The 25,073-nt window shown below is 44.1% G+C and overlaps 1 protein-coding gene across 3 annotated transcripts in view; it reads right to left on the reverse strand.

Moving 5' to 3' along the window:
• The window catches only part of LOC133489224 (rho GTPase-activating protein 6), a 98,273-nt gene that overhangs the window by 8,790 nt on the left and 64,410 nt on the right, over window positions 1-25,073 (reverse strand). For all 3 annotated transcript variants that reach the window (XM_061798101.1, XM_061798109.1, XM_061798118.1), the window contains exons 2-9: window positions 13,472-13,631; window positions 6,258-6,329; window positions 1,513-1,661; window positions 1,260-1,388; window positions 971-1,166; window positions 810-865; window positions 360-510; window positions 116-264 (exon numbers count right to left, since the gene is read on the reverse strand). In XM_061798101.1, the coding sequence (XP_061654085.1) occupies window positions 116-264; window positions 360-510; window positions 810-865; window positions 971-1,166; window positions 1,260-1,388; window positions 1,513-1,661; window positions 6,258-6,329; window positions 13,472-13,631 (1,062 nt within the window). The remainder of the gene's footprint in view (window positions 1-115; window positions 265-359; window positions 511-809; window positions 866-970; window positions 1,167-1,259; window positions 1,389-1,512; window positions 1,662-6,257; window positions 6,330-13,471; window positions 13,632-25,073) is intronic.

Consider the following 25,073-nt stretch of genomic DNA (forward strand, 5'->3'; position numbering starts at 1 on the left):
AGCTTTGCGCCCGTTTTTGGTAGCAGAAAGCTTTAGTAAATCAGGCCCTAATTGTCTAAATTAACAGAGATGCAGCCATGCAGGCCATTGGGTTTTATCTGTGAGTGATGACTACCTCCTGTCTGTCTTTGTCTTGCCGGTCATGGGCATGGTCGGCCACGGTGAACAAGAACAACAGGAGGCGGTGAAGTGTGTCGCTGTTGGATGCTGGGAGCAGGTATACCAGTAGCTGCATGACACTTTGCTGCTCATCTGGATCCAACACTGCAACAGGGACAGGTTAAATGGTATCAGAAGACAATTGAGCTCCCCTTGAGTCACACTGAGAATTGGTTCTGCTGGGCAGGAAGTAAGCGTACATGTAGTGTTTATGAAGGCAGTATACAGCTCCTTTGTGAGAAGTGGGTCAGGCATGTCCCTGAGGAACTCCTTCAACAAGGCGGCCACATCGTGAACGCTGTGCTCCTCATCTAAATGGACATCAACGCCACGGTCAAACTCCTCTCGTAACTAAAGCAGGCAAAAAAATTCTGGTCAAGAAAATAACCGATGGAATGCATTTTTTGTGACTGAGCATTATGCATTATGATCATTGTACAGCAGATGTTTTCATTCCCCTCGCATGCTGAATTGTACTGGTGTAACTAATGGTGTGGCCAGTAACTGTATTTTGCATTAGGACAACATGGTTCTTTATGTCTAATCTTGAGTTGAAATGAAATATAATTCTTCAATTTTGGTTTAAACTGGTTTGCCCCTCTTTATCAAAACCAGAGAATCATGAATGGTGAATTAAAAAGAGCACCAACCTGTCGAACTCTTTTCTTAGAACTTCCCACCCTGAAAATCCCAACTGTCTGCAAACCTGAGCATGGAAAAGGAAAAAAAAAGAACCACTACAACTATAGTGTCGCAGCAGATATGAAGCCTACAGTAAGTCTGTAACACAGTCAGGATTGTGTCTACATACCGTATTTCTCAATGTGTTGACAGCAGCTGTCGACCACACGGGGCACCTGGCGGTATATAGGGTTGAGACTCAGCCGTTTATCCCTGTGTTTCTCCTTCTTACTTAGTGTCTCGGCAGGCAGGGAGAGCTGCAGCGCCTCCAGTAGGCGGGACTGGTTGTCATCCAGATCCGTTATCGAATCCACCGACATGCCACCCTGGAGCCGAAACATGCATTTTGTTTTAAGAACATTTAAGTGTACACACAGAATACACACCAACACTCTTTAAACCATGGCCCATGAACTCACCCGTCTGCGCACTCGCGGTGCAGCCTCAGGCGTGTTGGGCGACGTCGACTCATTGGCTGTCTCCGATGTGGAGCTCAATGAGGAGTTACTGCTTGAGAGCTCCTTATTAGAAGATCGCTTTGTCGCAAACTATGTATAAAGCCAAATTGTACTTGTTATTCTCTTTACTTATACTCCCTATACTTATTTAATGACTAGAAACTGCTCAATGTTTTTGGATTTCGTGATTGGACGTGCATGCCTACGTACTGACCTGTAGAATGGAAGAGACAAGGTCAGACGAGTCCTTGTGCTCCTCTCGCTGTGGCGGATCCTGACGATAGCCGTCCTGGCGCTGCCTATGTGTCCTGTCGTTTGCGATGACCTGTGAGAGGGGTATACTGAAGGCTTGAGGAACACCCTCTGGGAGGCAAAAAAAAAAAAAGGAGCCGGAAAGGTCGATTACGATCAAGATTACAAAAATAAAAATAATGCAATACTTTAAGAGCAAGAACGAAAAACATTAATGGGTCTTGTTTTTTCACGTGGCAATAGTAAAATTCTAAAATACTACAACAGATCTCTCAAACTGTAACTCATAGAAATGTATTTGCTGTTTTTTATTACACTGTACAGACCACTAATTCTAGTACCTTGAACAAAAAAAAAACATTTTAATGGCCCTTGCCCACGTGGAATCAATGTCATGTTCTTGAGCACAGCAAGTGATTTTTGCCTCCTTTTTCACATTTCCATATTGCGTATGAAGCAGGACAAAAGACAGAAGAGACTAACTGCATCCAGTAACTACAATTTAAGTGTGTGTGGCTCAATATGACCACAAACATGGAAGCACAACAACTTTCTTTTTACACAAACTCAAAGCAGCGTGCACATCTGGTAAACATAAGGCACATGCAGGGCTGCACGTATGCACAAAAGCGCCATCTGGGCTGCATGATGAACATGATGCATCCGTGCCAAGACCACATCGATCAAGCCTTCGCAGTCTCCTCGTGTACAATGCGTGTGTATGTGTGTGTGCGTGTATGTGAATAACCTCCATTAAGCCATTTTCTATCATGCTTGTCCTCATTATGGTCAAGTAGTGTGAGCAGAAAGCATATCCCAGATGATTTGGGCAAGAAGCGGGGCATACCCTGGACTGGTTGCCAACCAATCTCAGCACAACAACAGAACAAGATCAATGAAATACACCTCCCAATCATTTAGGTACTCTACCATTGCCGTTTGCACCGCAACTGAAAGGATGCCAAAAAGTAGGATGGTACTGATGAGTTATTTCGGTACCCTACACATTTTTGATATGCATAAGGTACTGCAATGAACCCATGTGTAATGCTTCGGGGAAAGAGAGTTTCATTTCGGGGACGATTTATACCTCTATGTCTTTCCTTTCAAATCCCAACTCATTACATTAGTAGCATATACATAAGCAACATAGCAAGGTATTTGCAATATAGGTGGCCAAAACAATGCAATATCTTGGAAATTTAAAGACTCTACAATTGTCAGAATCTGTGATGTCACGCACCTCTGGACACGGCCGCAGCCGCCATGCTGGAAGTGTACGCATTGTTTTGTTCCGGCGCTTACTGAGCGAAAAGATAAAATCAATAGCCAAGATTAAAAAAAATACTGAATTACTATGTGTTGTTTGGCTCCAACAATTTAGATAGGAGGGACAAAGTATCATTTCTTCTTTTACTGGAACCAATTTTTAATCAAGGCGAGAGGACTAAAAATTTGACAGGGAAAAGATTGTGGCTTTGACAAATCAGCAGAGATGCTCTCACTTTAGCTAGTACCTTGTTTATACATCTGTGTTTGTTTTGAACCTAGAAAATACATTACAGTACATAGCTCGATTTTAAATTTTTACATTTTAGTTCAGTACACCCCCCCTTGATCCATTACTTTATTGTGGTGGAGGGGTTTGTGATGATCCTAGGAGCTAAGTTGTCTGGGGCTTTATGCCCCTGGCAGGGTCACCAATGACAAACAGGTCCTAGGTGAGGGACCAGACCCTTATGATAATGAAAAAAATTTACTCAGTTTTCCCTTGCCCGGGGCACCCCTCTGGAGCCAGGCCTGGAGGTGGTGCTCGAAGGCGAATACCTGGTGGCCAGGCCTGCATGCTTGGGGCCCGGCCGGGCACGGCCCAAAAGGGTAACGTGGATCCCCCTTCCCATGGGCTCACCACCTGTGGGAGGGGCCATAGGGATTGCGTGCATTGTGAGCTGGGCGGTGACCGAAGGCAGGGTGACCTTGGCGATCCGACCCCCGGCTACAGAAGCTGGCTCTAGGGATGTGGAACGTCGCCTCTCTGGCAGGCAAGGAGCCCGAGCTGGTGTCGAGAGGTTTTGACTAGATATAGTCAGGCTCACCTCCACATACATCTTGGGCTCTGGTACCAGTCCTCTTGAGAGGGGTTGGACTCTCTTCCACTCTGGAGTTGACCATGGTGAGAGGCGCGGAGCAGGTGTGGGTATACTTATTGCCCCCCAGCTTGGCGCCTGTACATTCGGGTTCACCCCGGTGGACGAGAGGGTAGCCTCCGTCCGCCTTCGGGTGAGGGGACGGGTCCTGACTGTTATTTGTGCCTATGCATGAAACAGCAGTTCAGAGTACCCACCCTTTTTGGAGTCCTTGGTTCGCCCGACCAGTCTACATGTGTTTTGTGGACTTGGAGAAGGCGTTCGACCATGTCCCTCGGGGAGTCCTGCGGGGGGGTGCTTCGGGAATATTGGGTACCGAACTCTCTGATACGGGCTGTTCGGTCCCTATACGGCTGGTGTCAGAGTTTGGGCCGCATTGCCGGCAGACATTCAGAATTGTTTCCGGTGAGGGATGGACTCCGCCAAGGCTGCCCTTTGTCACCGATTCTGTTCATAACTTTTATGGACAGAATTTCTAGGCGCAGCCGAGGCGTAGATGCATCTCTGATTTTTGCAGACGATGTGGTTCTGTTGGCTTCATCAAGCCGTGATCTCCAGCTCTCACTGGAGTGGTTCGCAGCAGAATGTGAAGCGGTTGGGATGTAAATCAGCACCTCCAAGTCTGAGACCATAGTCCTCAGTTGGACAATGGTGCAGTGCCCTCTCTGGGTCGAGGATGTGATCCTCCCCCAAGTGGAGGAGTTCAAGTATCTTGGGGTCTTGTTCACGAGTGAGGGAAGAATGGAACAGGAGATTGACAGGCAAATCGGTACAGGGTCTGCAGTGTTGCGGACTTTATATCGGTCCGTTGTAGTGAAGAAGGAGCGAAGCTCTCAATTTACCGGTCAATCTACGTTCCTACCCTCACCTATGGTCACGAGCTGTGGGTCGTGACCGAAAGAACAAGATTCCGGATACAGGTGGCCAAAATGAGTAGGATGTCCTGGCGCTCCCTTAGAGATAGGGTGAGAAGCTTTGTCATCCATGAGGGGCTCAGAGTAGAGCTGCAGCTCCTCCGCATTGAGAGGAGCCAGATGAGGTGGCTCGGGCATCTGTTTAGGATGCCTCCTGGACGTCTCCCCTGGTGAGGTGCACAACTGACCAATGGTCAAGCAGAACAACGGGGACGTACCCTTCCTTGACAGTTCATAATATTGACGGGGATTTTCAAATGAAAAGTCGGTGCTTCCAGCCTAATGCGTTTTATGCATTAACTGTATTTGCTTTCATTAAGTTGCAATTCGTGATTGTACTTTGTGATAGCATATTTATTCAGTTAGCCCTTGGTAAAGTAGAATTGTTGGGGGCACATTTATTATTTTTTATTATTATCTATCAATTATTCTTACTGAAAGATTTATTTTGCACTCAAAACTGTTACATATTGTTTGTTGAAAAGTAGTGCAATAAAAACTAAAGATTTTTCCCTCACATGAAGAATAATCATGACTAATAATTGTGATGAAAATGTTGATCAAAATAATCATTATTATTACTGGCGGCACGGTGGCCGACTGGTTAGAGCGTCAGCCTCACAGTTCTGAGCGGGGTTCAATCCCCGTTCCCGCCTGTGTGGAGTTTGCATGTTCTCCCCGTGCCTGCGTGGGTTTTCTCCGGGCACTCCGGTTTCCTCCCACATCCCAAAAACATGCATTAATTGGAGACTCTAAATTGCCCGTAGGCATGACTGTGAGTGCGAATGGTTGTTAGTTTCTATGTGCCCTGCGATTGGCTGGCAACCAGTTCAGGGTGTACCCCGCCTCCTGCCCGATGATAGCTGGGATAGGCTCTAGCACGCCCGCGACCCTAGTGAGGAGAAGAGGCTCAGAAAATGGATGGATTATTATTATCCATCCATCCATTTTCTGGATGGATTTTCTGAGCCGCTTCTCCTCACTAGGGTCGCGGGCGTGCTGGAGCCTATCCCAGCTGTCATCGGGCAGGCACCTCAGAACTGTGAGGCTGACGCTCTAACCAGTCGGCCACCGTGCCGCCGATTATTATTATTATTATTATTATTATTATTATTATTATTATTTTGGCCCTAATCGTGCAGCCCCAATGTCAAGTATTCCGAGTCATTACGTGAAACAATCTGTTTTATTTTCACTTGTCTTCACACACAAGTTTGTCACAGACCATTGATTGTGCAATGGCAGCATATCTGACACTGTCCTGCGAAGATGGGTCAACACTGTCAGTTGAGTGCATATTTGCATGAGCTCTTAAATTTCAATAAGAGTGTGTTTACTGGAAGAGCCCAGACTCACCAGTTTGATAAGAAAAGCCTGTTTCACATTATCTCCACCTCCATCTCCGCCTGGCCTCTTTTAAGACATGTATGTTTTGCAGCCAAATATACTGTGCTCAGCGCGAAGTCCCTCCAGTTCATATAAAAACAAACTCTAAACAGGTATGTTATTTTTTATAGCCTCTCTGTTCACCCAACAAAGACTGTCTCGCCGGAGGAAGGTGGGGGCAGAGTTTTGGCAATTATTACACAAAAGGGAGACCGCGAGATCAAGAAACACCCTGCCAAATACTTAAGCACTTGAAATACCTTTATCTTTGCTCTTCTCTTTGGATAAAGAATCCAGCTTCCTCCTTAGGGACTTTTTCCTCTTCTGTCCATCTGTTCAGGGACAAAAGTAATTAACTGAATACATCTGGAATACATGATGTCTTTATCTGCTGTATTGTATTCAGATCTTAATAGTTTATCAATTGAGCAAGGAATCCTGGAGTAAGTTACACAAACAAATGAATGACTCAAAATCTGTCTGTTGTTTTTCTCAGCAGTGATCAAAATGTTGTGGTTTTCAAAAGAAACATGGGAAATGCTGAGGTGTGAAAGTTGATGGATTAGTTGAAGCACCTGGTTAAGGAGTTTGTAGCTTGTTGTGGGGTGTCCTTGTTTGGCTAGGGTTGAATTAGTTATTTACTGTAGGGTTAATGGTTGGGGTTATGTTAGATACATTAAGAGTTACTGTATTTATGATAAGATATGCGTGTGTCGTCCTCCAGTCTTCAGAAAGAAGGCAAAAAAAAACAAAAACAAAAAAAAACATCCTTAGCTGTCAACATGATATATAGCTCCGAATTGGCTGATATAATAACGCGGAAACTCTGAAAGTTGTGGCACGCAGTTATTTAAATCCTTGGAATTCTCGTGTAACCTGCTGCAAAACTCTGCTGCTATTGCTGGGTCACTGTGCTGTTCTACATACTGATTTAGCAACCTCAGTTTGAACTCCAGATGTTCTCCTGTATCATATGAGTCATTCAGGGAAATGTATCCACCTTTCGCTCAACATCCCATGGTAGGATTAGCTGGTTACGTCACAGACTGGTTTCAGTTTCCCCAAGTGTCCAAAGACCACTCATGAATCTACGAAGCCTCAACATTACTACCGTTGTTTGATTTTCACCATGTTTCTTATGACACTGAGAAAGTTGAGCATCCCATTAGCAAATAACAAGTGATGGGAGAGCTGAGGAAATGGTGTGTCAAAGAAGAGAAAGCAGATGGAATGGACAGTACAGATAAGAGTATGGTTGGGCATCGTTTGAATTTGAGCGATTCCGGTCCCGATTAAAGTTCCTTATTTCGATTCCGGTTCCAAACGATTCTCGGTTCCGATTCTTTTAGGGGTCAGGGTCAAAAAAGGTTTGCATGGTTTCAATAAAGGGTGTCCAAATTATGAACATCCATTTTCTTAGCAGCCCGCAGCATAGACTAAAATGAACACTTGACTCTGGGTTCTTGATAAGCAGTATCAATATCAAACCTGTGAACTAAAAGGCAATGTGTTTGGAACTAACCCAATTGACTTAATATTCATGTATTAATGTTTCAGATAAAAGTTAAATATAGCATTGTCCATCCATCCATCCATCCATCCATTTTCTACCGCTTATCCGGGTTGGGTCGCTGGGGCAGTAGCTTTAGCAGGGACGCCCAGACTTCCCTCTCCCCAGCCACTTCATCCAGCTCTTCCGGGGGGATCCCGAGGCGTTCCCAGGCCAGCCGAAGGACGTAGTCTCTCCAGCGTGTCCTGGGTCGTCCCCGGGGTCTCCTCCCGGTGGGACGTGCCCGGAACACCTCACCAGGGAGGCGTCCGGGAGGCATCCGAATCAGATGCCCCAGCCACCTCATCTGGCTCCTCTCAATGCGGAGGAGCAGCGGCTCTACTCTGAGATCCTCCCGGATGACCGAGCTTCTCACCCTATCTCTAAGGGAGAGCCCGGACACCCTGCGGAGGAAACTCATTTCGGCCGCTGTATCCGGGATCTTGTTCTTTCGGTCATGACCCACAGCTCATGACCATAGGTGAGGGTGGTCAGTTCACACCGGTGAATTTTGAAAACGAAAGTTAACCGAGAAGGCAAGAAAAAGAATAATGAATGGAAACAAATGCTATAAAACGTTGATGAGGCACAAGGTTAGTGTTTATGTGAATTTTGTCCCAATTCAATGTGATGTAAAGTTGCGAGTTTGACCTATAGTGAAGTTTTAGCACAATGTTAAGCTTTTCTTTTTTTCTGTCATCGGCTCTTACGTGAGTTTGAAGACTAAAATAAACGCTAAAACCCATCAGTGCGAAAGTGCAACCAACCGATAAAGTTGTTAGCTGCCTCAATGTTGGCATAGACATTTTGTTGTTTCACTCACCCAATTTGATTTGACTGAAGTTCCGTGTATAGACAGAGGCTCGGAGCAGGAGGGAACACGTCAGACTTCTGCATATCGCGAAAGCCTCCTTTGCACAATATAAACTTATTCCAAGTGTTTCACCGAGGCGACTGGTCATTAATTTTAACAAAGTTAAGACACTTTTGTTCACTGCCGCCATTGAGCACAAGCACATCTTCGTGCGTATTCTTCTTCGTTGGTTTTTGCCACTTTCTTCTTTGGGGTCGGTGGTCTGTAGGCATTGAAACTGGGAACCGAAATGTTTTATTTTTAATGGTTCCGGGAGAACCAGAACATTAGTCCCGGTTCCAATCGGTTCTCGATTCACAATTACCCGCCCTAGACAAGAGGGAGGAGGAGAGGAAAGGTTGGAAATGGTTTGTATTTTGGGGGATTTCTGACAGATGGCTCGCAAAGCTAAATGATGAACTTCAGGTTAAATGATAACCTGAATTGTCTGGTAAACCTTAGCTCCCGGCGGTATGGAGGACGACTGGACGACTTTCTCCGGGTACTCCGGTTTCCTCCCACATCCTAAAAACATGCATCCCCGTAGGTGTGAATGTGTGAGCAAATGGTTCTTTGTTTATATGTGACCTGCAATTAGCTGGCGACCAGTTCAGGGTGTACCCCGCCTCTCGCCCAGAATCAGCTGGGATAGGTTCCAGCTCACCCGCGACCCTTGTGAGGATAACCAGGATGGGAAACGGATGGATGGATGAATGGACCTTAGCTCCCTTTTCTGTCTTCTCACACCCTCAATGTTTCATTGTGTCATTTTCTAAATTCTGCAAATGTGTTTTTAACAAAAACATGATTCCATTCATCCATTTTCTGAGCCGCTTATCCTCACTAGGGTTTCGGGAGTGCTGGAGCCTATCCCAGCTATCAACGGGCAGGAGGCGGGGTACACCCTGAACTGGTTGCCAGCCAATCGCAGGGCACATTTAAACAAACATCCATTTGCACTCCCATTCACAGTCTTCAATCAACCTACCACGCATGTTTTTGGGATGTGGGAGGAAACCGGAGTGCCCGGAGAAAACCCACGCTGGCACGGGGAGAACATGCAAACTGCACACAGGCTGGGCGGGGGATTGAACCCTGCTCTAACCAGTCGTCCACCGTGCCGGCCAAAAACATGATTCCATTCGATAAAAAATAGATGCACAGGGTGTGAAATTGCAATCAGATGCATACACAATTTGAAGTAATTCTCCCTATACATGGTCACAGTCAGTTGCTGAGGAATTCATTTGCAACACAGATGAGAACGTATTAGAGGAGGTATGGGGTCTTCATGGTCCATAATTAACTAACATGTTGATTTAATGTAATTTTTGCTCTAAAAAAGGAAACTGGTTGTCATTTCCAATAATATCATCCCATTTTGGAACAATTGGTAAATAACTAATTGCCTTTGGAACGCCCCTTTTTCATCGCCAAAATCGACGTGCCTCCCGTGTCTTGGTGTGATATCAGTGGCAGAAGTAGAGACCATATTCACTGCATAGCCGATGTGGAAAAATGTACAATACTATAAAGGTACCAGTATTAACTCATATTTTATATATTGTAGCTGTCGGACGGAATTCCCTCATCTCCAAGATGACAACTTTTCAGGGAAAATAAATGTCAGTTTGCTTGAGTTTCCAAACACCAGGCCTCTTCATAAAGTCCACTCCCCTAACCATTATGCCACCTTTCCTTAACTTTGTTGGAATACGTCACGGGATCAAAGAGACATGAAAGGGAGCTTTGGAAAATATGAAAGGACAGCACTGTTTCAAATGAATTCGACTCCGCTTTTCCTAACTGGCGTCACCGCACGACGGCGAGTATGACTGATGTGAAGCCACTAGCTTGCAGACTTACTTTATCAACAATAAAATAAAAATGCCTACAATGTCTTTTATCATAAGATCTCAGCACAGAGCAACCAAAGATTACAATATTCGATGTTTAGGCTTTATTTGGTTTTACATAATAATATCATATTTGTATATAAAAATGATAGGTGTGTATTTCACATTTTTGCTAAATATTTGCTTACTAGGCTTTACACGATCATGATTTTTGGGGCCGATCACAGATTTTAAAAAAAACGATAACCGATCACCAATCCGATCACAAGATGGAGCAATGTGTCTATTTAAATGACTTGTTCATTTACTGTATATACTTGTGTACTGTATACTGAGTATCTTCAAAAGTATTCTCTAGCATTTTCGATAAAAGGTAAAACACTAATTACCTCTAGGGGGCATTCAAGGATTGGCCACTGACATGAGTTTAAGTTTTCAGTCAGGTCAAACCAACATTACAACATGACAGAAATAATGGGTGCTAACTTAGTGTAATTAAATTATTGCAATTAAATTACTTCACACACACCAAAACTTTAGAGCATGATTCGACAGAACGCTGGCATGTTTACGTACAACCGTTAGTGCTAGCACTAGCTTGATAGGCTACAGAACGTTTTGCTGTGTGCTTGCGAGGCATACGTGAACATACCTCAAGCAATCCGTGAATGAACGTCCTCTCCTGAGCATCAGTGATGACCACCACACGTTTTCCCTTATTTTATTTTATTTTTTTCCCCCCCCACACAATATATTTGCGCGATCTATTGTTGTTGTCGTCGCCATGGTAACGAGTATATCCGGTCACGTTTGCGTTGACAAGGTAAAGCCCAGTGTTGGTAAAAGACGCGATGTGGTGGTATCGGAATACAAGATTTTATTGCAGTAGTCTGACAGTGCAATCGTGAAAGACCAAATTTGTCTTGTAGTCTGATCCAAGCATTACATGTTGTCTTGTCTCAGACATGTCTGTCCCACACCGCCAACATGTTTTTTTTTTTTTTTACAACTATATTGGCGGTCAGATATTTACAGCACTATGTCAAAAGACACACGACAAGGCTAAAAATAAACTAGCTTTTGGATTCAAATATACTGTACACGATGCGGAGTAAATCTAAATGTCTTTTGCGGAGCTGATCAATGATGTCATTGACCAGATCGGCGAATTATGACATTAAAGCCGATCAGCATAAAATGCAAATTATCGGCCGATACCGATCAAGCCGATCAGATCGGTGTAAAGTCTATTTCTTCCTAATGTATATATATATATATATATATATATATATATTGAAAAAAAAAGTAATAATTCACAGATTCTACCTACTGTATATGCGCTCTTGGACTTTTCTGTACTGTTTTTTTTTTTATTAAAATAAAGGTTTAATTGAATTCTTTTTCAAGTCTCAAACATGAGACTCTTGATCGTCTATGTGTAGTCTGTAATCGTCGGTGGCCTATTGCTTTAATTCGAACGACCCATCCTCCAAGTACTTCAGGGTCATTTTGCTTGGATAGGATAGGAAAGGAAAGTTCCTAACCAATAGAATCCGAAGAGGCCTACCGCTCTGTTCAAGTTGGTATTAAACCTCATATGGCTGTTATATACTGTATATCATTGCACTTGCATCTTATGAACAATAGCTATCTCACATGAACAACAGCTAGCACCCTAAAATTATGGTCGATCGCTAATTAATATGCTGAAAAATCGATAACTTATTAGGGTGTCATCGATTAAAATGATACAAACACGGCGGCCGTGTATCACATCTTTGCAAGCCTCATGAGCCCAAGCGGTCAACAATAAAATTTACGTGGACATCTCTACTCATGGCAGCTTTTACCTCTGAAAATGTTTTGGATTTTATGGACGTTGTAACCATTTTCCTCTCCGCATGAGCTCACAATACAGAAAAAGCTCAAGGCGTCCATAAAATACAAAAATAATATCATGTCGATTGTTTAGATATTTCCAGGGGTTTAAGTGGTGACAATTGATCGCAGTATTGGGACATTACGCATCCTAAAGCTTTAGGCCAGGAGACCTTGTTATGAAAGCCAGTGGTGCCCGTCAAAGTCCGCGTCTGTCACACAATTCCACCATGCAACCTACAGATACGCCTTTGTCATCGATAGGAACTCTGTTTAAACGTCTTAGAGGCATTTGTGGTGTAATCAATACAAAATTGAACTGATGAAACCGTTTTAATGTGTGGAAATAAATCTGCAAGAATTACCTCATTTGGCATGACGTGGCTGTCTTCTTTCCTCAAGGAGGCATTTCACCTATCGATTTCTTACACAACAAGCCATCCTACTTGTTTCACTGTCACTATTTTCACTCGTTATTGTTTTTAAAAAATCGTCCAGACTTTCAATAGAGGTAAAAATTACACTGTAGAATATGTAGCAGTTTAATGAGGAAATGTCATTGGCTCCTGCTCGTTACCTTGTCAGGCTGTGACAGGCTGACATGTCAAAAAGGTGGGCAGGCCATTATCTGGCTGAAAATCAAATATTTTGTTAGAAAACAAGCCCAAAGTTACTACTAAGTTTATTTTGGGTGGAATTTTTTTCTGCGGATATCACTTGTCAGCCCAGAACTATGGAAAAAGTGCCATTATTCACAAGATTAGATAGTCCCTTTACTGTAAGTCATGAAATGCAAGGCCCCACTGGCTGCATTACATTGCTGCAATGACAGCGACTTCACAGCCTAAAGAAAGATAGATGTACAATACATGCATGGTATGTACTTGTGCAAATACAGGCCAACAATTCTGAATACAAGAATAAAGTCAAAAAGAAATTGCAGCTGTGTTTTAAATAGGGCATTTTTCATCTTTAATGGGCGTCTTTGTTTAGTTGTTAAACTTATGTCTGCGTTGTAATTTTTCGGAAATTTATACCACCTTCCACCACTCGGTACGTAGCTTTCCACGGTATAGTTTGGAAAGACCCTGACCGGTCTTGTGTTTCCATTGCATGTTGAGGCAAGACAGTGTTATCTGTTTCAGCAATACATGTGTTGCTGTACAAACTAGCAGCTTTGCACCAAAATGAACACATCCAGATTCAGCAAAAACATGATTTTGTAAACCTTTTCTTACGAGAGTCCCATGGTTAATGTTTAAGCAGTGCAACACCCTGTAATTTATAGAAGTTGTGTTACAATGTTTTAGAGGGTTGGGGAAATGCACCTGAGCCCACCTTTTGGCACAGTAATCTGACATCCAACATCGTAGTCTTGATGCAAGCGGGCGGAGGCCACTTCCTGGAGCCGGGCCCTCTCCAGTTCAGACAGGCTCTGTATGGCAACTGCAGTCAGACGCACACTCTGGCCGGACAGGCTGCTCCAAGTGAAGTCACCCTAAGGGGAGGCAAAGCATCAATAGTAAATCAAATAGTCACCTAAATTCCTCCCTGGAGCCGTCAACCCAAATACATGCCATATAAACACATTATTGGACACTTGTAAGCCCACCGTCTGGATAAGATTACAATAATGGGGCTTCTACTCAAACTCTTCATCACCCTTTCTCTCACAGACATAAAGGAATGCATGACCGGAGTGTGGGATCCATCCATCCATCCATTTTCTACTGCTTATCCGAGGACGGGTCGCGAGGGCAGTAGCTTTAGCAGGGACACCGGGGGGATCCCGAGGCGTTCCCAGGCCGATCGAAAGATGTAGTCTCTCCAGTGTCTCCTGGGTCTCCTCCCGGTGGGACGTGCCCAGAACACCTCACCAGGGAGGCGTCCGCGAGGCATCCGAATCAAATGCCCCAGCCACCTCATCTGGCTCCTCTCAATGTGGAGGAGCACCGGCTCTACTCTGAGATCCTCCCGGATGACCGAGCTTCTCACCTGATCTCGAAGGGAGAGCCCAGATACCTTGAGGAGGAAATTCATTTCGGCCGCTTGTATCCGGGATCTTGTTCTTTTGGTCACGACCCACAGCTCGTGACCATAGGTGATGGTAGGATCAACCGGTAAATTGAGAGCTGCGCCTTTCGGCTTAGCTCCTTCTTCACCACAACGGACCGATACAAAGTCTGCATCACTGCAAACGCTCCACCGATCGGCCTGTCGATCTCCCGTTCCATTCTTCCCTCACTCGTGAACAAGACCCCGAGATACTTGAACTCCTCCACTTGGGGCCGAGTCCGACTTACTGCCGGATATGCGGACCAAACTCTGACTCCGGTCGTACAGGGACCGGTACCCCATACTCCCGAAGTACCCCCCACAGGACTCCCCGAGGGACACGGTCGAACGCCTTCTCCAAGTCCATAAAACACATGTAGACTGGTTGGGTGAACTCCCATGCACCCTCGAGGACCCTGCCGAGGGTGAAGAGCTGGTCCACTGTTCCACTGCCAGGACCACACAGCTCCTCCTGAATCTGAGATTTGACTTACCGACGGACCCTCCTCTCCAGCACCCCTGAATAGACCTTACCAGGGAGGTTGACGAGTGTGATCCCCCTGTAGTTGGAACACACCCTCCAGTCCCCTTTCTTAAAAAGGGGGACCACCACCCCAGTCTGCCAATCCAGAGGCACTGTCCCCGATGTCCACGCGATGTTGCAGAGGCATGTCAACCAGGACAGCCCCACAACATCCAGAGCCTTTAGGAACGCCGGGCGAATCTCATCCACCCCCGGCCCCTGCCACCAAGGAGCTTTGTAACCACTTCGGTGACCTCAACCCCAGAGATCGGAGAGCCCGCCTCAGAGAACACAGACTCTGCTTCCTCATGGGAAGGCGTGTCGATGGAATTGAGGAGGTCTTCGAAGTATTCTCCCCACCGACTCACAACATCCCAAGTCGAGGTCATCCCCACTATACACAGTGTTGATGGTGCAATGCTTCCCCCTCCCTAGACGCCAGATGGTGGACCAGAATTTTCTCAAAGCCGTCCGGAAGTCTTTCTCCATGGCCTCACCGAACTCCTCCCATAACAGAGTTTTTGCTTCAGCAACCACCAAAGCTGCCTTCCGCTTGGCCAGCCGGTACCCGTCAGCTGCCTCAGAAGTCCCACAGGCCAAAAAGGCCCGATAGGACTCCTTTTTCAGCTTGACGGCATCCCTCACTGTTGGTGTCCACCAACGGGTTCGGGGATTGCCGCCACAACAGGCACTGACCACCTTACGGCCACAGCTCCGGTCGCCTCAGCAACAGAGGTGCGGAACCCGATGGACCTCCCCCGGAACATGAGCAAAGTTCTGTTGGAGATGGGAGTTGAAAACTCCTTCTGACAGGGGATTCTGCCAGACGTTCCCAGCAGACACTCACAATACGTTTGGGCCTGTTGTTTGTTGGCACAAACAACAGTCAGGAGGCGAAGGGAGGCTACCCTCTCGTCCACCGGGGTGAACCCCAACATACAGGCGCCAAGCCGGGGGGCAATATGTATACCCACACCTGCTTGGAGCCTCTCACCATGGGCAACTCCAGAGTGGAAGAGAGTCCAACCGCTCTCGAGAGGACTGGTACCTGAGCCCAAGCTGTGTGTGTTGGCGAGTCCGACTATATCTAGTCGGAACTTCTTGATCTCACACACCAGCTTGGGCTCCTTCCCTGCCAGAGAGGTGACATTCCACGTCCCTAGAGCCAGCTTCTGTAGCCGGGGATCGGATCGCCAAGGTCCCTGCCTCCGGCCACCCCCCAGTTTACACTGCACCCGACCCCTATGGCCCCTCCCACAGGTGGTAAGCCCATGGGAAGGGAGACCCACGTTACCCTTTCGGGCTGTGCCATGGTTGCAGGCCTGGCTACCAGGCGCTCGCCTTCGAGCCCCAACTCCAGGGAGTGTGGGATGAGTCATCAAAACCAGCCGGGTCTCAAGACATTCCAGAAATAAATTATAATTCAATTAAATTTGGATCAAAGCGTATGCAACCCTGACATGGCAGCTGCAGCAAAATGAGTGTGATGAATCGAGACCAAAACCTCATGCCCCCCTTTTTCAGATGTACAGTATGTGATATTTTCTTACAGGCGCACAGTGGAGATCAATCTTTTCTCTTTGTCACAAGGCATGACTTGGTGAAGCTTTCTTTTGCCGTAATCCAGCAGCGATTGCAGGACTCCAACAATGATGCCCTTCCCTGTTCCTCCACCCTCTCTAGTATGTCATCATACCACAGCTCTCAGAGGTTGACACTGAATTGAAGTTCACCCATCCCAATCAAGGATCCTGCTGAGAACCAGCTCAACCGGAGAGAGGGTTCTTATTTACCTTTTCCAACTGTTAGTCTTGAATCATGTGGTGTGTGTGTGTGTGTGTGGGGGGGGCAACTTTTTTTGGCAGCAGTTGTGAGAGTACTTGTGATCTCACTGCTCAGTGAGTGGGGTCCAAGAGCAAGAGAGCTGGCACTGCATTGAAAGACTTCATGTAAAAATACAGTCACGCCTAATAAAACAAAGACATGTTCTTAGAGTGTCAAGAGAAGAAAAAGAAAGCAAAGAAGCTTCAACTTCAAGCACCTGACTTCAATTGTATTATATTCTTCTTTGTCCATATTTAGCTTCATGTATTTAGATCCATCATCAAGATGTTTACCTAGATGAGTTACCATTTCTATCATCAGTCCTAAAGTTATCCTCCAAAACACTTGGTTGCTTAGCATTAAGGCCACCCTCAGCTGCATCCCTTTAGTTTATCACAATTTACGCTGGTTTTCTGCACTTGTTGCTGTTTGGCATTGGCAGCTATTGTAGAGGAAAGTGTATGCACTGTGTTGTCTGGACTTCCATCATCAGGTGACTAATGCTGCTTGGACATACGAAGAGCTGCAGCATGTAATTTGTTATTTTAGACAAAGGGATGAAAGAATATGTTGGTTTCCGTGGCAATATCAGACAGTCTAAGGAAAAGGGAACCAGAGAAATATTGCCATAGCAACACAGGCAGTGAGCACATGTTGCCATGATGCTCTGCATAAATTATTCCCAAACAGAGAGTCCCTCAATGTGAGCAAGGTGAATCTCTCTTCTAAAATAGATTGCCATCATCCTCGACTTATTGGCAGCGCCACGCCATATGTAGTGAGTCATAAACATCCCACTCTTTTATTTTCCATTGTGAGACATCAATGCCATCATCTGCGCCTGAAGCAGTATGTATTGACTCCAATGCATCATGCCCTGTAATTGGCTGGCAACCAGTGCAGGGTGTACCCCGCCTCCTGCCCGGTAATAGCTGGGATAGGCTCCACTACTCCCGCGACCCTTCTGAGGATAAGCGGCTCAGAAAATGGATGGATGGATAGATGCAATGCATCACTCACCCATATATGAACTCATTGTACTACTTTACGTGTGTGTGTGTTTGTGTGTGTGCGTGTGTGTTTGTAAAAGTCAACATTTCATACCTCTCCAATCATAACACACAGTAAAAACATATATAATACCCTGTTATTGGCTGGCAACCAGTTCAGGGTGTACCCCGCCTCCTGCCCGAAGATAGCTGGGATAGGCTCCAGCACTCCCGCGACCCTTGTGAGGATAAGCGGTTCAGAAAATGGATGGATGGATAATACGTTTCTCTATCCTCTACTTGTATCCAGTTAAGAAAAAAAAAATTGTTCCCATAAACAGCAGGGGTGTAATGGATCATTTATTTGTATTCTGATTGTTTTGGTGTGGAACTTTTAGTACGCTACAGAAGAATACCAAGTTTTCCAGAAGGAACATTGCATGAAGGACAGGAAGTGTAACTTCCTTACTCTCACATCTACTTTTTAAACAAATAGCCTTTGGCTAGTGGACATCGTGCCTAGAAAATTGCTTTTGGCAGTATGACAAATTCATCTGGAACAGCATCACGCAAATGTGAATATCAGCACTAAAGAAAATGCGCATGGCACAAACACAACTATCAGAAACATTTAACTAGCATCTGGTGGGCTCTTCAGATCGAACATTGCAATAGCAGCCGACCGATATGGATTTTTTTAGCCCGATATCCATCCATCCATCCATTTTCTGAACCGCTTCTCCTCACTAGGGTCGCAGGCGTGCTGGAGCCTATCCCAGCTATCATCAGGCAGGAGGCGGGGTACACCCTGAACTGGTTGCCAGCCAATTGCAGGGCACATACAAACAAACAACCATTCACACCTACGGGCAATTTAGAGTTGTCAATTAACCTACCATGCATGTTTTTGGGATGTGGGAGGAAACCGGAGTGCCCGGAGAAAACCCACGCAGGCACGGGGAGAACATGCAAACTCCACACAGGCGGAGCCGGGGATTGAACCTCGAACCTCAGAACTGTGAGGCAGACGCTCTAACCAGTTGTCCACTGTGCCGCCGTAGGCTGATATCGATTCCGATATTTAGCATAATACAATTCTAATATATAATTAATAAAAACTTGTTTAGTTCCTTAATGTTTACAACATTAAAGATATGAATGTGCCAATTAATTTTAGTTTAAAATTGCCCAATTTTTTATTAGTTTGAATGTCTTAAGTAGTAATGTGATGATATGTATATATATAAAAAAAACTATTTGAAAAAGGCTAATATCGGTTGATGAACCTTAAAAAGCAATAATAAATGGCATCTGTTTTTTGTTCCTCCATAACAAGCACTTTCAGTCAATAACTCACTTATGTATATTTACTTTGGCACTGACATGATTGAGATGGCGGCACGGTGGCCGACTGGTTAGAGCGTCAGCCTCACAGTTCTGAGGACCCAGGTTCAATCCCCGCCCCCGCCTGTGTGGAGTTTGCATGTTCTCCCCGTGCCTGCGTGGGTTTTCTCCGGCCACTCCGGTTTCCTCCCACATCCCAAAAACATGCATGAATTGGAGATTCTTAATTGCCCGTAGGCATGAGTGTGAGTGCGAATGGTTGTTTGTTTCTATGTGCCCTGCGATTGGCTGGCAACCAGTTCAGGGTGTACCCCGCCTCCTGCCCGATGACAGCTGGGATAGGCTCCAGCACGCCCGCGACCCTAGTGAGGAGAAGCGGCTCAGAAAATGGATGGATGGATGATTGAGATGCCATGTAAATCATTAAATTCTGCTTGTGCCTTGGTGCACAGGATGGCGGTGACCACTCTTTGTAGCTTTTCTGACTAGCACAACATCATGCTAAAATAGGAAATATTATATGACATTTATCATGAATCATTCACTGGCATTACTGTATAACTTTCATGGCTTAACACAATAGAGAGAAATTATTTCTTATTTTCTGTGTTCATTCAAATGTAAAGACAAAAATGTGGTTTTGGTAATCAACCACAAATCTGTCTCCTCGCCAGTTAAACAATCCCCATACCACCCCCAGATCTTCAACCCATCAAACTACTAAGGTTGTTCCATCTTCAGTATGGTTTCAATAGATAAAACACAATCATTTGGGTTTCTCTTGTGCATGCGAGTGCAGTGACTGCATCCAGTGTGTACAGTACAGCAGTACAGAAGTAACATGCATGTTTTTGGAATGTTCAAGGAAGCCAGAGTACCCAGAAAAAACACACACACGCACTGGGAGGAAGATCAAATTCCACACAGGAAGGTCGAGATTCAAACACTGAACCTCAAAACTGTGAGGCTAACTACTCTTCCACTGTGCAGCCCCACCAGTTTGAATTACTGTATGTCAAATTTTCAAAACAAATATACACTGAGAACGATATTCAAAAGTTGATTTCAGTTAAAAAACTTACATGTACATGGTTTGAATGGAGTGGCATGTCAACTACGGTCCGGTCTACCGTCTTTTTTTTGTTTTTGTTTTTTGACAATCAATTTGACAAAGCTGTCGTCTACACATGAAGCTGTCCAAAATGCAAGGAAAAAGGTTCCTGGTTTGTTTTACCTGGTTGTTTTTGAGAATAACACAACTTCACAATGGTCAACACGGTACTGTTAATAATGACTAAGACTTATTCAATCTCCATGATATTGTGGTGTTCCTATGGTACTGTATATAACTCAGGTCAAATTTATGAAAAACACACGCACATCTGGTAAAGTAAAGCTAGTCATTCTGGCCAACCTTACACACAATTACGTACAGCATGTGCTGAGATATTCCAGGCAAGTACTGGGGGCCCAGAAGAGGATCGGTTATTGTGGAAACAGATACCAAAGGAACATTTAAGAAATTCTTTCTCTTTGTGCTTTCATTTTGTATTTCCACTGCCTCGAAACGATCCTTGAGCAGAGTTCCTGTCCCACAAGGGTGAAGAGGAAAAGTCTGTTCATCTTTTTTGTGTGTGTATGCTAATGTGTGTGTCTGTCTTTTGCAGGTTAGGCATGTCATAGATTGCTTTTACTGACATTTTTTCCCTCCCTTGCAAACTGTCTCAAGCTCACATCTGTTTGCAATTACCGACCACCTGGAATCATCAGCCGGCACTCTTCTTCTATACTGTATGTATGTGCATAGGTCTGTGTTTTTGCAGTAATGCATGCTTGTACATGTACCTGTCCAAATCAAAAGAGTTATAGTTTTCTCCACCTTTTTAAGGTTTTCCTCAGTTCGGTTTGAGGGAAAACAAAACCATCAATCTTACACAACCAAACATTAAAGGAAGTATGTGTCTTAATGGTCCATATTTCACTAACAAGTAGATTTTTTGCATTTTTTTGGCAAAAGAAAATAAAACTGGCAGTCATTTCCAATAATATCAACCCATTTTGGAGCAATTGGTAACTAACGAATTGCCTTTGGAACGCCCCTTTTTCATCGCCACAATTGACATGTACCCCATGTCTTGGTGTGACATCAGTGGCAGAGGTGGGCACCAAATTCACTACATAGCCTGTGTGGACAATGGAACGTACTATCCTATAAAGTGGCAGTATTAACTTATATTTTATATACCGTAGCTGTCAGGTGGCATACCCTCTACTCCAAAATGGCAACTTTTTAATGTCAGCTTGCTTGAGTTTCCAAACAGCACTTTGTTCAAGTTGGTATTATACTTTATATATTGCTGTCATATATTGTTGCACTCCCATATGCACAACGGTTATCTCACATGAACAACAGCTATGACTAGGGTTGCGAATCTCTGGCATGAGGCCGATTTGATACACATCTCGATACACACAGGTATAAATAAGATTACGATATCTTTAGGGGCAGAATGATATGATTCAGTTCAGTATGGGAGCAATACGATTATTCGATACGATACGGTACAGTGCGGAAAGAATGCAATAGTTAACATTTGTTGATGTAGACGTTAATCATAAAGAACCTTGATTTGACATGAGTTAACCCAATTCTATAAAATGACATGTCTAACCCTATTTTCAAATATGTACAAGACCACTTATCCCTGAGAATTGTTGCTTTATGGCACTGTACAAATATATATGTATATCAATATTTTCAAATATCAAATTAATTATTTAAATAGAACACAACCATTTATTTTGTAGAGGAAATAATCTGCATAAATAAACAATATTTAAGAGCCAAGGCGGGTCTCGCACGCAGTGCCATTCAAGCTAGGACCGCCACTGCCACATCCAATACACAGCACTTGCTTTCTTTCTTTTTTTTAAACAATTGCAGTGCTTGCTGACAGACTTTTTGAACTTTAAATCGGGATGACTAATTTAGCTCAACTGGCGATTGTTGCGTTAGCTTCGGGACATACCTGGCTGTGTGTCCTCGCTGAAGTTTCTTTTTGGGGTTGCACAGTACCAAACCTTGAACGTATAAGCGGAATGTGAGGACTCGAGAAGAAGCATTAGTTTGCTGAGGTATATAGCCCATGGGAGAGGCAGAGATGTACCCAGTTTTGCCATATTGTGTGCATCTTTACAATCTGTGGCGTACATTTCGGACTTGAGATAAGGTACGTAACGTTACGTTGCATTCAATGTTTCTAACTGCCAGGGGAAATCTAGCATCTGTGAACGCTACCTTCCTATCGCTGTGACCACGAAAGTAGCTTAACTACCGACAACATCTGTGATGTTGAAATAGTGACGCTATGGAAAATGTAGTTCAACTAGTAGTGTCACTAGTGCCCACCACTGCTTTTGTTGGTTGTAAACATAATGTTACATATGCGGCGCACAGCACGAGAGCGCTTTGCTTCTTTTAAGAGATGAAATCTGTAACCCGTCAGGCAAACGATTCCTAGCCTCGCGTTATCTGGTCCACAGCCCTCCAACTGATGTATCTAAGGAGCAGAGGTGGGTAGTAACGCGGTTACATTTACTCAAGTAGCATTTGGGATAAATTGTACTTGTGAGAGTAGTTTGAATTAACCATACTTTTTAGTTTTACTAGAATATTTATGTAAAGAAGAATCAATACTTTTACTCCGTTGCAATGATCAACATGCCGCACGCTACTTTTATTTATCCATTAGTGTGTGCGCAATCGATTTTTAGACTTGATCATCAACTGCCGCATTGGGCACCATTACGACCAATCCAACGTGATCACTCATGTAATTTGACTCCAATTCACCAATCAGACAGCACAAGGCAGTTACATGACTGCACACCAAAGCCTTTGTGCGCCAATCAAAGTGACTCATTTTCAGGAAGAAAAAAAAACAGCCACGCAAGTGTTTAGCAGCTTTGTTGTGCAGCTTTTAAATTGTGACTGCCCAAACTTGGATATTTAAGCCCACTTTTAACTTGAGAAAACCTTGCGGTAATTTGCAGATGTGTCTCTCTCTCTCGCACACACACACACGCGCGCACACACACACACAAACACTTCCGGTCAGCCAACAGCTTCTTCATGAAGTCATTTAGGTGAATAAACCAAATAATGTTTTTGTAGGGCCCAATGCATGTGTTCTTGTTTTTTGAGCAGTTTAAAATTGAAATAGTGGCAGTTGTGTGTGGATTCCCATATATTATTATTTTTTTAATTTTATTTGCCGTACATGCTCAGATTTTTTTTTTAAATTAGAAGTTACTCATGAGTTACTCTTTATAGATATATATAAAAAAACACACACACACGGACACAGCCCCCTCCAAAAGTATTGGAACGGGTCAAGGTCAATTCCTTTGTTTTTTTTCTATACTGGGTTTCAGATCAAAATGCAGGGAAAAAGGTTTTGGATTTCAGATCAAAAGATGAATATATATAATATAAATTTTGTCTCAAATTCATCTTCTCATCTGAAACCCAAATGTCTTCAGTGTACAACAAAAACAAAAGAATTGACCTTGACCTTTGGAGGGGACTGTAACCTCCAAAACGGTTCAGTTAAGATTTGTTAAATTAAACTATGTTTGAGACTTTACTGTTGTGTCAAGATGCTTGTCCGAGGTCGGGTCGCGGGGGAAGTAGGTTTAGCAGGGAAGCCCAGACATTTCAAATAGTTGTTTTGCTATGCCCAACGTTTGTGCAATAGGTCTGATCGATTTTCCCTTTCTCTCAGCTTCAAAATTGTTTGCTTTTCTCTCATAGAAAGCTCCCTGGTCTTCATGTTTGCTTAACAGCAAATGCAGTTTTCACAGGTGAAACCCAAAGCCAAAAAGAATCACTATCTAATGTGTAAGCAATCAGTCTAAAAGGCAACACCTGAGCAACTAGAAAGACCCATCAGTCGCATGTTCCAATACTCACTTGAAAAGTGGGTGGTTTCAAACAGAAGGTGCTCTGTCCTGAGTGTTTTAACAAATGTAGATGTAAATAGCGTGAAATAAAAGCTGGAATTCTGAACTTTTGATCTGTAACCCTCAGGATAAAACAAAAACAAAGGAATTGACCTTGCCGTTTGAATATTTTTGGAGGGGACTGTATGTTTGTTCAAAACCTTTTTTTTTTTTGGTTCATGATGGCGTTTCACGTATTGTATGCACTTTAATAAGAGCTCCCAGTGGGAACGTCCCACTTAACAGCCTTTGTGCATCTGCCCTTAAACAGCTAGCATTTTGGCATTTTGTGACATATTAATACATTAGATTAATGGATGTGCATTTATGAGTTTAGACCAGCTGACTAAGAATAAGACAAATATTATTTGTACTACTAGAACTTTTGGAAGTGTTCAATTTGTTCAAACTAAAATGAAGAAACTTTGAGAGAGAAAAATATTTCCTTCATCTCTCTTCACCTAAACTCTCCTCTGGGTACACAATGATGATCCATTTTACTCTTATTCCACTGTGGCCACATTTGCCACATTTTTGACCGGCTAGACTCAAAGTTTTTCCACTTACGGATCATCAGATTGGCCATAAGTCACACAGTGACTACACTGAGCAAAAAGCACACTGTATGTTCCATTATGGTTGCGTTATACTGTCCTTGTCATGGTAAAAAAAAAAAAGAAGGGAAAAAAACAGCTACATATTAGTCGGTACTCATAATTAAGAGACTCCGCAGCCCGCAGCGCTAATGTTTAGTAAAGTAGACTAATGTAAAGCTCAGTGATTTGCTCTTCACTTTCGTCTCTCAGGTCCCGTGACGCAGCGTCATACTCGGCGGAGAGAAATGTCTGTTACAATGAACGGGTGCTCGCCTTGCATTTCACTATGAAATGCGACCACACTTTTGCCATTTGCCTTTTTTCTCTCTTCTCAATTTGGAGTGGCATTTTGCAGCTGCTGTCTTGGTGCTTCTCAGTCGAACGCTCCACTTCCGCGTCAAACGCCTTGGTGACATAAGCGCGTTGTGTCATATACACCTCTACCGTCTTCCGTCATCGCGACCATTTCCGCAGTACACCTGATTTGCAGTTTTGCTTATCAATGTGATTTTGATGCGCAAAATCTGAATTTTGACCCACAAACTGCGATGCGAGACCGCTTAATTCGAATCTTGCACACATAGGTAGGTAAGAAATGTTGAGAACGC

The sequence above is a fragment of the Phyllopteryx taeniolatus genome, chromosome 1 (genome assembly GCF_024500385.1).
Source record: "Phyllopteryx taeniolatus isolate TA_2022b chromosome 1, UOR_Ptae_1.2, whole genome shotgun sequence".
Lineage (NCBI taxonomy): Eukaryota > Metazoa > Chordata > Actinopteri > Syngnathiformes > Syngnathidae > Phyllopteryx > Phyllopteryx taeniolatus.